Below are 15,364 nucleotides of genomic sequence, written 5' to 3' on the forward strand. Positions count from 1 at the left end.
TCTATGCAGGGTATTAAAAATACTCTTCCCATGGGTCCAGCTGAATTTCTGAAAGTCTGAAGTGTTAGCCTAAAAAGAATTACAGCTATGTTTTTCCATGTATTTGTAACCCATGGGTATACAGTGGAAAGAGAACCATCTGGAGTGAAAATGCATTACAAAGCATGACCTTCCACAACCCTAACCTGTCATTTTTAAACGTTGATGAACTCACTTCTTACTGCTGCTGGGGAAAATGACCCATTTTGGCTCTGCTAGCTGTGTGCTGCACTAACACTGAAATACCCAGGAAAATCAGGCAGTCCAAAAATGCAAGAGCAGCATGTAGATAGAGGTGTATGTTCGTATACCCCTGTATCAACAGCGTGGGGAGTGGGAGTCATTGGTCAAAGTAAAAAGGGAATACATGCTCAGAAGAGGGTCATGAATGCCAGATAAAGGTTGATGACTGCAAGCTCTGAGAGCAGTTGTATGTTACAATGAAATTACACAAGTTGTAAAGTCAGTGTTCTCTTTTGTATTATACGTAGCATAAATTTTCCGGATACTTGTCACTGTTGAAAACTCAGAGGTGGGATGTAGAACTGGGAGCATTACTGATACAAGGAGTACCTGGAAGTGTATGACAGCTTGCTGTTACACTCCCAAACCTGTTACCCTGAGCGTTGACAGTCACTTAGAGTTACATGTGTGCCACACTGGTGCCAGATGAGGCTCAGGAGAGACCAGGACAAATATTAGCAGCATGGAAGCAGTCAGCACTCCCTGGAGGTGCTAACTCTGAGCTGTAAGACATGAGCACCAAATAGTCGAGCAGGTCAAATTCTTTGCTTCTTGAAGGCCATGATAACGGTATAGATATAACCAGAGCACTGAGATGGCTTTGCTGTGAAAGAGAGTAGGGTCAGATGACCTCTTGAGGTCTCTGCCAACAATTCAAGGAGACTGCCTGGGGAAGGTGAAGCGTAATGCTGGAATAATGAAAGGCACAAAAAAAAGAGGCTTCCTTTAAAAAAAAGCTTAATTGAGCTGTTACAGCAATTAAAAGAACTACTGCTACCAACTTTTTTTTCTTATTGTTGCATTATTTTTGCCATGAACCACTTAGACTCTAGCTGTTACTGTCTCAGCTGTGATCTGCTGTGGTAATAGCTGTCGCTCTCAGCTCTAGGCATACTTCCCAGAGGTGGATGTCTAGAGCACTCAAGGAATGCATAGTCTTCTGTTAAATCATGGCAAAACCAAGTGGAATTATATAAACTCTCTAATAACTAATCCTATGAATTGTGTCAGAACGAGTAGAGAAAGTACATGTTATTTATACTTGTGAAAACAAGAGTTCATAGTTATCTCTCTCTGAAATATGTCAAGAGTTTACAAACAAGGAAGGAAAAAAATCAAGCTGAAGCATCAAACAGCTTTTCTTCCTTCTGAAGATGATCCTTGCTCCTTCTCCCACCCCAAGTCTATTTTTCATTCAGTAACCTTTGAAGGTATTTGTATAAAGTATGTTTTGCTGTTTTCTCAAATTTCACTGATTTATCTCATGCATTGTGCTATGATTAAAGTATGTCATCTTTCTTTTTCCTCATCTGCATTATTTTTACTCACTGTATTCACCAAAAAAAAGTATAGTTTATTTGCTCGGAGGAGAGAGGTATTTTCTGCTCTCTTTTTACTGCATGTATTCTTGTGCATAGCTCAATCTCTAATGATACTTCACTTTTTAGTCTTCACACTCCAAACCTCACAGCCAACCAATAGCTGCGCTAAAGTTCTGATATTTCCAGATTTAGGATTTATTTGGATTTGGAAATCAAATTGGGATTTATTTGGATTTGGAAATAAAATTGAAAAAGTAAAAAGAAAAGGCTTGGATTTCATTTAATTTTGGTTGTCTCAAAGATGGAAGAGATAAGAGCAGGGGTTCAAATTAATGCAACATCTTTGTGAAGAGCAGAGTGTGCTGGAGGAGAATATAGTCTGTGTTTGTCTCTAACTCTCCCTCTGCCTTCTAAATATAGCCCATACAATATTATTCTTTCTTTTGCACTATCTTTTAGATATTTTTTTTCTTAACAAAATTGTGTGTTGGCTTTGGTATTTGGTACCTTTTGTTTTCTTGTGATATTCACTTCAGAACTCAATTCCTTCAAAAGATTTATCATAGTTCTTTGCTGTAGTTTCTTTTTGTCTTTTCATCTGTTGGGTCATTTTTACCTGTCATTCTGCAGTTGCTTTTGCTGAGGTATTTTTTTCACTTCTCAGGACAAGTTGCAAGACCTTCATTGAATTAAATGCCTTGCTACTTTTTACTTCATTATTTGTTTCACATTTTAGCTTTTGTTTCATAAAAACCTGTGTTCTCCTTCTCTTACGTATTCCTTAATATTTGTTGGTGGTTCTTGCTCCTCCTCTGTTCCACTTACAGTGAAGGCACCTCTTGCCTTCTGTTTTTCTTTCAAGTATATTGGGGGGAAACCCCCTGGGGTGTCTGATAAACAGTTTAAATCTGGCAAGAGCAATATTCAATTCTGTTCTACTTTTGCTGAGTATTGGGTATGAAGAAAACCCCAACTGATTAATGATTATCAAATGATGACTACATGGAAGTTATTGGCAGCAACTTTCAAATGAAAAGAACCTTGCTTATGTGAAAACTCAAATGTAAAACTAGGCTAAGGGCATGATGAAATAAAACAATGACACAAGACTCCAGATTCTAGCACTCTGACTCCTACTGCAGTTGCAGTTATCTAATGCCATTATTGATTGTTTTTCTTAATCATATATTGCTATTCTGTCATTATTGATACTTCAGGATTTTGGCTTAGGATTTTTAGATGATGGGAAGCAGCAACTTATTTATCCCTTTGCCTCACTAAATGCTATAGAGAAGTACAACTGTTTAAATTTGAAGAAGGCAGGCTTTTCTCATATTTATTTTTTGTAGATTTTGTCATGTTTGGATACTGTAATAAATGACTTTTTAACTGAGAGGCGGTTTTGATTTTTCCCCCCCTCAAAAAACATAGTCAAAACATAGTCAACATGCAAAATGTTTTTCTTTATATATTTTACTTAAAGGCTATAATTATTTTTTTCTTCTTCAGACAGCCTGTTTTCGAGAAGAGAGAGATGTGTTAGTGAATGGAGATAACCAGTGGATCACAACATTACATTATGCATTCCAGGATGAAAACTATTTAGTGAGTGTTGCTTTTATGTATATATGGGGGAACATGCAGATTCTTAGTTGTGGTTTGAGACAGAAATGTAGTTTGTTTATTTGTTAATTTTGTGTTCTGGACCGTACAGACCATATTAGGATCTGTGGTGTTGTGCATAAGATTCTGAATGGTGGAGACCGGTCAGAAACTTTGAAAAGTTCTGCTGTAAATGTCTCACACATGCAGCTTTGTTTTCTAAACCACTTTGCATTTGTTGATAAACGTTAGTCTGCCTGCATATTCTTTCTTACAATTTGTCACTCCAGTTTAATTGGGTTCATAAAAATAAAAGTGCACTTACTAACATAAATTTTCTATTCGACTTTAATTTTTGTGATTAACATTACTGATTTTACAGAGGGAAATAGGGAGTAGCCCTGTTTGAAACAACAGTTCATTTTGATTGGTCTTTGCTATTTTGAGGACTTAAGCCCACTAAGATGTCACAAAACGATAAAATGTTATTGCAGCGTGGAAGAATGCCACTAAATGTTCATAAATAAGAGTTGGAAGCTATAATTGTAGATTAAAGTGTCTCTTTAACGTTATTTAGTTTTCAAGTATTTTTAAAGACTTGCAAGAAAGAAGCTAATATGAGGACAAAGTGCCAATTTTCTATGAAATCTTTGCCACTTTAAATATGTTTTGATTGTGATAAGAGTTTTGATAATATTTATACCTGAAAAGTAAACAACTACACATTGATGGGTTTTGATTATTTGTGTTTTATTGCCCTGTGCTTTGGATTCTACATCATTAGTAATTCTCATAATTTCTTAGAAATCTACTATACAGCCACAGCCTTTTTTTTGCTGCCAGTCTGTCCAATAAAAGAAGTGCTATACATGGAATTCCTGCAGATTTTCAGTGCTTTTTATATTGCCATTTACATATTTTATATATGCCATTATATTGCATTCTGTTCTGTCAGCTCAGATACTTGGAAATCCATGGATTTTGGTGGATTTGTATAGAATCTTGGCTTTGCCTTTGTGAGTCTAACTGTTGGCTTAAATACTTCCCAGCCAGCCTCATGCTTTGTTAATGGGGACAGTAAAAAAATCTCATGTTTTTTTGTAATTCTGATCTTACCATTAAGAGCATTTAAAAGAAAATATTATATATTCCACAACAGCCTGCTAGAACTTACTTTATTCTTGCCAGTTTCCTTATTTTCTCTAAGCACAGAGCAAGTTCTGTTCTTTATCTTTGATAGTCTGCTAACAGGAGCTAGTTTTGCAGCCTGCTGGGGAAAATATCAGTAATACTGGGGGTGTTTGTATCTTTTTGGTGTGACTGTATCACTAATTCTCTATATGGTTTTTATTAAAATTATGTGTAAAAAATTGGCCTTTAAAAAAAAAAAAATCTGTGTAGATTTGAGCACTAGATGTGGTTGATCAGTGGTTGTTGACACTGTCTGCTAGAACATCATCATAGACAAGCTGACCAGTGTGCCTTAGATAAGCAGCAGTGAGGTGGAGTGAAAATTAACTGTTGGGCCCAGGGGTTGTGATCAGTCACACAAAGTCCAGCTGGAGGCCAATTGGTGGGATCAAAACTGGGGCCAAGTTCTTCATAAATGACCTGGACAATGGGACAGAGTGCACCTTCAGCATGTTCACAGGAGTTAAAAAAATTAGGGAGAAGCGTCTGTGCAGTCATTCAGATAGACCTCGACAGACTGGAGAACTGGACAGGGAGAAATCTCATGAAGTTCAACAAGGGATGTAATAAAATAAACCCAGTACATGCTGGGGGGCCAACTGGTTGGAAAGCAGCTTTGCTTGAGGTCCTGGTGTATAACAAGCTTAACTGTAAGCCAGCAATGCAGGCTCACGGGAAAATAGGCCAGGAGTATTCTGGGCTGCAAGGAAATGTGTTGCCAGCAGTCAGTGGAGGTCTTTCCATTCTGCTCAGCCCTGCTGCAGCTGCACCTGAAGTATTGTGTCCAGTTCTGGGCTCCCCAGTGCAAAAGAGAGATGGAACTACTGGAACAAGTCCAGTGCAAGACCAGAAAGGTGATTAAGGTGCAGGAGCATCCTTCATGTAAAGAGAGGCTGAGAAAGCTGGGATTCTTCAGCCCAAATAAATGGAGATTTGGGAGAGGGGCTGTCATCAGTGTGTATAAATAAGTGATGGGAGGGAATGAAGACAGAGGAGCCAGGTTCCTCTCAGTAGTGCCTGATGAGAGGACGGGAGACAGTGGACACAAACTGAAATACATGGAGTTTCATCAGAACACAGGAAAACCTGTCTTTACTGTGAAGGTAGTCAAACACAGGAACAAGTTCCAGGGAGGAGTTGTGGAGTCTCTAGCCTTGGAGATACTCAAAACCAAACTGGACCCACTCATCATCAGCCTTCTCTAGCTGACCCTACTTGAGCAAATGAGGTTGGAGTAGATATCTCAAGAGATCTCAGCCAAACTAAATGTATTAAATCCCCATGTTAAACTTTCACTAGTTACTAGAATTTAGTGTTCTTAAATCTGTGCTTTTGAGAAGTATTTGAGACTTGGATAGATCTGGATGATTATGTATATTTAGAAAGTATTTTTAAAGTTTTTAAAAAATTTTTTTTTTAAGAACATGGATAGTTGACATTGGATAGGATGTTATACATTGATGGAATTTTTTGATTTAAAATTCAGTTGTTAAATTTAGTTCTCAGTGCTGTGCATGTGTTTAACTTCATTTACACAACTTAATACTTTGAGTTATGGTTTAAGTGTTGGATTATTTGAATAGTTGAAGGTTTCCTTATCATTAGGCTACTGCGTTGCTCCAGCAAAATGGGAATCCTGTGTCATGAGAGCCAAAATTGCATTTTTTTGGTATATCCAGTAACTCAGTTGTTTGGGTTTTAAAAGTCCTGAAGAATGAGTGCACAGATCCCACATCAGTTAGGTGAATCTTAAGAGGGTTTTTCAATATGCTTTCAAAGCAATAAGTTAAGCTCTTGGAGATGTCTATACAATGCATCAGTTGATAATCAATATCTGAAGCTCCAAAGGCTTAATGCATTTTTCTAAAACTGTAAAACATAAGAAACTAATACTATAGATCTTGTTTTGGGGGGAACATAGGTGCACCGCTGAATAGAAGATATTTATCTTGTAGAAGGCTTGTGAGCATAATTTAAGAAGTTTATTATTCATGTCACAAAGCAGCAGATGAAAATTTGATTGTCAACACATTTAAAGTCTTGTGAAAATGCATTTTGTACTTTCTTCATGCACTTGGAATCGATGAGGATGCCCAAGTTATTCTGTATCAGGGTGTTAAAATCTTTGTTCATCACCCTTATTGTTATGGAAAGTATGAGGGAAAAGAAACAGGTGTAAGATTTCTGCCTGCACCTCATCCTCCTTATAGCTGGTATAATTTAGCAGATTTTTTTCCACATATTTTAGTGTCTTTTTCTGAAAATGGGAAGGACTTAAATACAGGGAACTAATAAAAAAATGCTCCTTTAAGTTGCTTTATCAAAATTTTAAAGAATCAAATTGGGGTATACATTATTACATCTTTAATATTTTTTAGTATTTGTGCTCCTGTTAAGAGTCACTGCTTCTAATGCAGCCTTCCTGGAAACAGAGATTGGAACTCTAAGCAGTAGCTTTCAGGTACTTCATTGGGAATTCATTCGCAGGCACATGATGTGAGTCTTGGGGCTGTCCTGTGCAGGACCAGGAGCTGGACTTTGATGATCCTTCCTACTCAGAATATTCTATGATTCCAGTTAATCTGTCCACAGTCATGCTTGAAAGTAACGTCATATCAGTGCGTGTTAAATTAGAATGCTTATAATTAGTTTGTTAGTTATTAGTTTGATTTTTTTTTCTTTTCCCCATTTGCCCTTCCAGTTGCTGTTTCACAATTAAAACAAGCTAAGCTGAGCTAAAAATATGTTAGTCCCGAGTATCAGACTTAAGTTTCACTTTTTCTAGTCATATTGACTATGTCACTAAAAAGAGTGGCATTTCATTCTGTAAATACAGTAAAGTGCAGAAAGGTTCTGATTTCTTTGAAGTCATCTGCTTTAATAGCAAGCAAGTTTTACGTTTCATTAATACACCAGAAATCAAATTTATTTTTCTCCATAATTTCAACTGGAGAAGGTGACACCTTGTATTTTATGTTGCCAGATCCTGTATCATGCGCACTGTCAGCAGTTTCTGGAACTGTGGGCCACTGGATGTCTCTCAGACTTTACCTTAATCTGAGTAGTCTGAAAACCTTACTCTCCAAAAGCATTTGTTTAATGGAAAAAGAAGATGGTAGGAAAAAAGGGAAAGGGAAGCCTGGGAAATCAGGACGCATAAATGAGATTACAAATTAATACAGTTAGTTTCATTTTTATAGGTCTGTGCTTTAATCCTTTGCTCCTTTTGCATTTTAGCAAAGGATATTGTCTTTGTAAGGCAATCCAGAGTATCTACTAAGTGTTCCATGTTTAGTGATGGGACAGTGGATAAAGTTGATACTATTTTGTCATGAGGCTTACTGTATTTGGAGAGTTATAAATATGAAAAATATTCAAGTAGGCTAAATATTAAAATGCAGCTGAACCAACTACTGTTTTATGAACATCTGAGTATCTTGGTTAGCTTTTTTTAATGCCCATAATAATTTTTGCAATATATTAGTTTTTATGCTTCCATGAGTTTTTAGTCTGTGATTCACACAATAAATTGTGGTATTTTTTCCCCTCTCTGTTTTCTTACCATTCCCACTCTGCAGTACCTGGTTATGGATTACTATGTTGGAGGAGACCTGCTTACATTGCTCAGCAAGTTTGAGGACAGACTACCTGAAGATATGGCTCGTTTTTATTTGGCTGAAATGGTGATAGCCATCGATTCAGTTCATCAGTTGCATTATGTTCACAGGTAAGTAATTTGAGCTCCAGATTCCTCTTGGAGTGGTGGAGTTACTTGATGGACTGAAAGTAGTTCCTTTGAAAGAGTTTAAGCTAGTAACAAGTACTTGCTGCAGTAGTAAGCACGATAGAACCTACCTATCTGCATGTTGTGGTTATTGGAAATGTGGCTAAACTTGTACCATATGGTCACAGACAGGAACGAATATCCAAATGCATCTCATGAATCTTGCACACTGGTTTGTTTGAAAGTTAATGATCCATTATTTATAAAAGCAAAACTGGAAACCTGTTTGTGAAATAGGATCAACTTTGAACAGGTTTATTGAAAGGTCAAATTCTGTTTCTTCATTAATCTGTTCAATCTGTACTGAAGCTGAAAACACACCATTGTCTGCTTTGAATTTTTATCATCATTTTATTTTGGACTTTAATTATCTTTAAAATAGAGTAAGGGCATTGCGCTAAATAAATAGAAGTACTTAAATTGTGATACCTTTGTACATATATATATATAAAAAATATAAATATGTATATAAAAAAATACTGTGTTCAAAGGAAAATGTTAAGTCATTCATGTCTAGCTATTTTGGAGACTGTGATTGATTTTTCCACAAAACTAGTATTATCTTTTCTTTAATATATAATTCTCCACTGAATTCCGTGGTAATTCTTGTATGCAGAGGAAGAGATTACCTTACAAGAGGCAGAATTTTGAAGTGCACTCAGCAGATGTACTTGACTCTGACAGAAGTCAGGAGGAAAACTCCCAGTTCTTTAAGCTGAATCATTAAGTTGGCAGAACGAGCTTGTTTGATACATCCGTCTATCACCCTTAGTTAGAGTCTATACCAACTATGCCTTTTTTTACTGTTCCCATTCGGCTGCTTCACTGCAGAAAAGGTGGTTTGGGGATTTTTCCTTTTTGTCCAAAAAGTGTATTGCAGTTGGTTTTGGTGTGTTAGTAAGGTTGTGTTTTGTTTTCTTTGAGATTCTGGCCTTTCCTGAAAGATGTGTAACTAGGAGTGCTTTGAGGTGGGGTGGTGCTAAGCTGCAAATTGGACCTCTGGAATATTTTGCAGTGTGATAGTTTTGTTAAAGAACTATGTTTACCTGCTAAAGAGAGCTTTGTGTGATAATGTCTTATGGAAGAACCTAAACAGAATACTCTTCTTGAATGCTGAAAATTTCAAATGTGTTATTTCTGAAAAACCATTTTTTTGCTTAGGACCTGATGTCAAAGGTTTTTGCTTTCAGTTTAATTTGGATCTAACTTTTAAAATATCTTTGTGGGTAAATTGGTGAGATGCTGTCTCCTGTTGCCAGGTCCAGAGTACTTCATGTACTCCATAAGTTGACTTTTATCCAGTGAGTCTGCATATGGAGTAGTTATTCTTCGCAGAAGAACAAATCCCTACCTTTTCCTCCAAACAGATCAAAACCTTTGTAATTCAGCACTGTTAGCATGTAATATGCAACAGATGTCATGTTTCCATCCTCAAACAGTTAATGTCCCCAAGATGAAATAGGTGTTGCTGTAAAATTCGGGGTGAAAATTAAGTAGCATTGCAGTTGAAAACAACATGCTAGTTATTATGCTTGCATATCTATTGCCATGAATGTGTAACAAAAAAAAAAAAAGAACAAACCTGTACATTCCCAGTCCTTTATTGTTTGACTTGTGGCTTTGCCAGCGAGGTTCATATGTTTATAAAGTTCTCAATGCTACTTTGGCATTTTATCATTAGTACTGCTGTAATACAATGCCTGTTTATAGGGGCATGTTTGGCAAGATTAAAAATGTAAAGAGCACTTGAGTATATGTTAAATGATCACCCTTTGAAACGAGACCTGTTCCACTGTTAGTTTTATTAAGATGTTTGCAACTGGTAAAGCAGAAGAAAGGAAAAGAAAGCATATCATCTAAATGCCACTAATGCTCTTTTCCTGAAAGTTTAACCATGGTGGCCACATCCTTTCTAGGGAGTGTGTTGCACTCAGCAAGGGACATAGGAGAAGAAGGAGGAAATACTACTAAAGGGTAGATTAATGGAGCAGCTGCAGTAGTGATATTTCAGATGAATAACCAGTGTGCATCAGGATTTGATCTGAGTTGCAGCTACTGAACTAGAAACCATGCTTTAGGCATGTTTAGGTCAAAGCTTTTTTTGTACAGTGAGATAGCAGATTGCTTTGTTTTGTTTCCTTTTAGTGCCCCAGATCTTTCAGGATAGATTTTTACATTAACCATGCATAGTGTTGTACTTTGATGATAATTTTCTATTTTTCTCTGAATGTTTCTGTGCCTTTTAAAAATTATATGTCTGTTTTTACTCTAATTGCATCACTCCTGTTGCATTTTTCTAGCATTAATCATTTTTTTGTTGTCAGTTACTTTTGTTTGGGAGTGATGCTGATTGCAGTGGCTATTTGTGTGCAGACCACTCCGGTGTCAAGTGCAAGACATTTTTCTTTCTTGAAGTGCATTGGCCAAGTTTCTGAAATGTCGAATAGAAACAAACCTCAGCATTACTTAGATGACTGTATTTCAGGTTTTGGAGTTCCAGATTTGAATGCCATTTCTGCACTAGCATTGTGGGATTACGGGATGAATTTATAGAGGGAAGGAGATTAAAATCTAGGTATTAATAAAATTGTGCAGGGAAATTGAATGAAGTTTTCAAAGCTGTGTCCTGATACCTAATGAAATTAAGAAAGAGAAAAGTTGCTAACTGAAAACAACATCAATACTAGCATTTTTAGGGTATTCTTAATATTTCCACTGTTTTTATCCACTTTTTAGTTCAAATTAAATATGTGATACAATATTTCCGAGATAACATCAATCAGAACATAAAACTTGGATAATTTTTCATTTCTGATTAATTAATTTCTGTGAAAAAATTATGTGGTATTTTAGCTGATAGTTGCTAAATGATGATGATGGCTCAGAACATTAACAAAATGGCCTTTTCTTTAATATGTATTGTAGCTTTTGAAATTGTTATAAGTGCACCAGCACTGGCATTACCAACTGATGTTGACAGCTCCAAGGATAGCTTTAGAAAGAAAACTTCATTGAAGTTAAATATAGGTGCAGGTGTTCACAATGAGAAGGAATGTAAGTGTACGTATCTCGTACAAATGCACAAATTCCTTGGGACTTCATGTAAACCTACCTACCCCGATACCTTAAATTACAAATCTGTGCTAATGAAGTGATGCATCCTTGTAGGCCAAGGTTAAATATTGTCTTGTGCCAGTTTCCTGCAAACTGTAGTATCATACAGGGTAAGATTTTCCATTTATTAGGCATCAACATCAATTTGTCTTTTGTATAGTTTTTGCACCATTTCTTTTTTTTCCTCTGAAAAAAATCTCCATGTGCACTAATATTAATTTCAGTTTCAAGGTTGTGTTGTTATTTAATTCTTCCTCGTGGCATATGTTAAAAGCTTGTATTTGCATGCATTATCAGATATCCAGGTGTGAGCTGCAGTAAAACTCTTAGCAATTCAAGTTAGGTAGCTACACTTTATTTATGTGTTGCATTACCTCAAACACATAACATTTCCTTTTTTTACAACTCCTCCATGATGTTATTGGTGAGCCACATTTTCTCTAGGTTTCATGTAAAGTGGAAATGCTTGGTTTTGTCTAAATCCTTTTAATTAAAAAGACTTGAGAAGGCCTGGTTGCCATGGGAAGGAAATTTCCCTTGAGGATTGCAGAAGATGCCCTAAAGGCAGGTCCTTGTGCCAGGCACACTGAGTGTGCCACTGGTGGCTTTGCACACCCCTGCCCTGTGTCTGTGCTGCTGCCTTTTGTGCTGTTTTCTGAGGCAGACCTTTAGTAAGGGTGCATCTAAGTCTGTTTCTGTCCTAAATTTAATTTGGGACATTCCAGCTTCTTGAATAGTACAGAATTATAAGTGTTAATGTGCTTAAATAATTTCTATCTTGACTTTCTTTCCTCTTCCTATTTTTAATATGCAGGGTTGCACAGTGATTCAGAGCAGAGCCAATTTGCAGCTAGGGAACGTTCAGCATTTAGGCTCATGATCTTCCAGACCACTGCAAAAATATTAATTTAAAATAGTTTTCATATATTGGCACACACCCACATTAAACAGTCATCTTTTTCTATTGAATGGTAAAACAATCCTTCCTTACCTTCTTACTAAGAAAATATTTTGGAAGGATTATGAGGCACCTATGTTAATTATTATTTTTGTTGGTTAAGTTTATGGGAGGATAGTTAAGACTACAGGGCAAACTCTTAAGTTACATACATTTCAGATGTTGTCTTTTGCATGTGAAAAGATAGGCATGCAAAGCATAAACATGCCTACTTCCAGAAGGTATGTGAGATTACAGTTAGCTCCATCAATGTGTTTCTGGATTTCTAGTTGCTGCTGTCTTTTAGTTGGAAGGATTTTAGCATTCTAAACCACCAGGTATTTATTTTTTTTCTTCCTGTTTTCTCCATCAGCTTCTGAATTCTAAGCTGAGCTTCACTGGAACATTTGAGTTCTTAAAATGTAGAGCAGCAGAATTCTCTGTGGAAGTGACATCCTTTCTGAGAAATATTGAACATAGGGGAATAAATCCATTAGAGGGATAAAAGAACTGTCTCTTCCCTATCAGGCCAGCCTCTTTGCTTTTGACAAGGAGGTACTATTTGTCCTCAGTAGAAATCATCTTAGGGACATCCCTGAAATATTTACTGTTGTTAGCAGGCAGCTGAAATCTGGGATTCTTTGTAGGATGCATTTCACTTTCAACTGTAAGTTTCTGTGCCAGCGTATCCATTTTTGTCTTGCTGAATAAGTGGTTTTCTGTCTTCTGGGTGTATCCCATCTTTCCTGATCATTAATTTACTTAAGTGGAAAATTCGGGGGTGGAAGGCCCATCTAGGGAGTTAGCTGCATTGCGCGGTATGTCTGAGTTGAATTGGCACAGGGATGAGCCAAGTGCTGTGGCCTTTGGTAAAGTGAGCCCTAATTGTGGGTTTGAAAGAAAGCAACATCGTATTTTAAGTGTTTACCAAACTTTGCAACAGACATAATGTTGAATACACACATGAAGATGTCCTTACAAAGTGCTGAGAGTGAAGGAACCAGGGCTAGAAAAATAAGGAAAAAATAACATAAGGTTATTTTGATAGTTACTGCAAATGCATTGCTTTGAAATGTGGCATGGTTTAGTTTTACATGAAAAACTGCAGGACAGAAAGTTATTTTAGTGAGTATTCGGTAAGTCGGTGCCTCCTTACAAGGTATTCCTTGACAGAGGTAGGAGAGCTCTGTGAATCTGGGCTGTGTTTCTGCTCCATTTTTCCACTGAGGAGGGGCTGGATACAAAGGTTATCTTCATGGACTCCGGGCTTTCATTTTGCCCTGTGACCCCATATGGTACAAACGCTGGCAGCTGCTCTCATAGTGTGCCCTCGGGGTGGCATCTGACCTGCAGTGGGGACTGTATGAGGTTAATGCTATTTGACTGGAGTTTGTTGGTAGGATTTTCAAAGGAGCCTGTGATGACCTAGAAGCATTTTGAAATAAAAGACCCATAGATGCTTGGATTGCCAAGAGCTGGTGGATTACACTGGCTGTACCATCATGTAGAAGGCAAATGGTTTCCTAAAGTGTCTAGTGAGAGCGTTAATTTAAGTGAAAGCTATGTGATGGGTGACTGAGCTAGTTTAGACCTATATATATATATATATATATATATATATATATGTATTCTGTGTTACTCAAGCAGAAAGAATTTAGAAGTCCTAAATCCAGTGCCTTAAGTGACAGTAGCCTTTAGTAGTCCTTTCAGCAGAGGTGCTTTTACAAATGTACCCTTCAGCCTTTTTTTCTCCCATTGTTCCTTTCTCCCCAAGATCCAAGCTCCAAACATCCCCTCTGCTCTGCTGAAATAAAGGTTTGTGGCACTGTGCAGGGGACTGAACAAGGACACCAGTCCAAGTGAGAAGTAACTTCACATTTTAACTAACCTGGATCAATTCTCTGATCTGATGAAGGACAATAGTAGGAAGTTGCTTAAAGCCGGTCTTTCCAATAAAATCTGTGTTCATCACGTTGTACCTGTTTTTCTCCTACATACCACATAAAGTGGTACTTTAGATATTTGGTGATTTCTTCAGCTCTGTGATTTTAAAGAAAAAGGGACATGAGAAACAGTTGGAGATGGAGTATCTAAAATGTCTCTAGCTATAATAACCTCAACAATAAAACCTTTGCCTTTCATGTCTGACACTGACCTCCTAAAGGAGATGCTTGATCACTGTCAGTTGAGAAGGCCAGCAAGACAAGGAGTGCACCCCTCCGTTCTTTCTGCTGAGTCCCTACTTGTCCTTTAGCTAATACAATTACACCATCATTAGAAAGAAGACTCATAGGGAAAGGAGGAGTGTGTAGATATGAAGACTTTTTTCTTTTTCATGTAGATTTTTCTTCTGGGTGCGGTTGCTTGAAAGGCAGATGATGTGAGCACTCTCTCAGATGGTGTGTAATGCTGTTTAGGTAGGAACCTTATACTGTCATGAAACAGAAGTGTGTAAACACTTCTAAAAGTGAAAATGAGGGAGATGCACAAGAAAAAAAGTTTGATTGGAAAGGGTCCTTTTTAACCCTTAGGGGGAAAATTATTAGTGCCAAGAGTCTTCTACAGAAAAACCCGTGGTCTTCCCTTCCAAGTAATAATGTTTATAGCTACGCTCAGTGGATGCTAAAAGTGATGGAACTTTCCAAGAGCTCCTGCTCTCTAGCATAAGGATTCATTTTACTTTGGTGTTTGCATGAAAAAAGTCCACGTTGAAACAGTTGTACCTCTGACGTGAGATCTGTTTCAATGTCTTATGAAGCTGGAGGTGTTTGCGGAAATGAATAACTTCTTTTGAGGACAAAACATTCCCGTTTGCAAGCTGTTTTTATGTGAGTTAAGCTATAATTTTACACTCATTCTTTTCTGATTGTTTCAGACCTGGAAATACTTTTTCCTGCTACTTTCTTTGGTATCCAAAATCAACATCGGGAAAGTAGGACAAAAACATCTTCCTTATTTCTGAATTTTTAGCCCTAGTGACTGTGGTTCTGAGGGTATAATTAGGTGTTTCTTTGGTGGATGACGATAGAGTTTGTAGTTAATGCTTTCCATGATTTTTGATCATTTATTAAGTTCAGAATGATGCAGACAGAAATGAGGATGACAGTTGTGTGATAGAGTCTTCATTATTCT

At 37.1% G+C, this 15,364-nt stretch overlaps 1 protein-coding gene across 10 annotated transcripts in view; it reads left to right on the top strand.

Annotated features, from left to right (window-relative positions):
* The window catches only part of CDC42BPA (CDC42 binding protein kinase alpha), a 186,460-nt gene that overhangs the window by 68,237 nt on the left and 102,859 nt on the right, over positions 1-15,364 (top strand). For all 10 annotated transcript variants that reach the window (XM_017812837.1, XM_017812838.1, XM_017812847.1 and 7 more), the window contains exons 5-6: positions 3,114-3,209; positions 7,976-8,124. In XM_017812837.1, coding sequence (XP_017668326.1) covers positions 3,114-3,209; positions 7,976-8,124 — 245 coding nt within the window. The remainder of the gene's footprint in view (positions 1-3,113; positions 3,210-7,975; positions 8,125-15,364) is intronic.

This window comes from Lepidothrix coronata, unplaced genomic scaffold, assembly GCF_001604755.1.
Source record: "Lepidothrix coronata isolate B3197 unplaced genomic scaffold, Lepidothrix_coronata-1.0 Scaffold38, whole genome shotgun sequence".
NCBI classification, from domain to species: domain Eukaryota; kingdom Metazoa; phylum Chordata; class Aves; order Passeriformes; family Pipridae; genus Lepidothrix; species Lepidothrix coronata.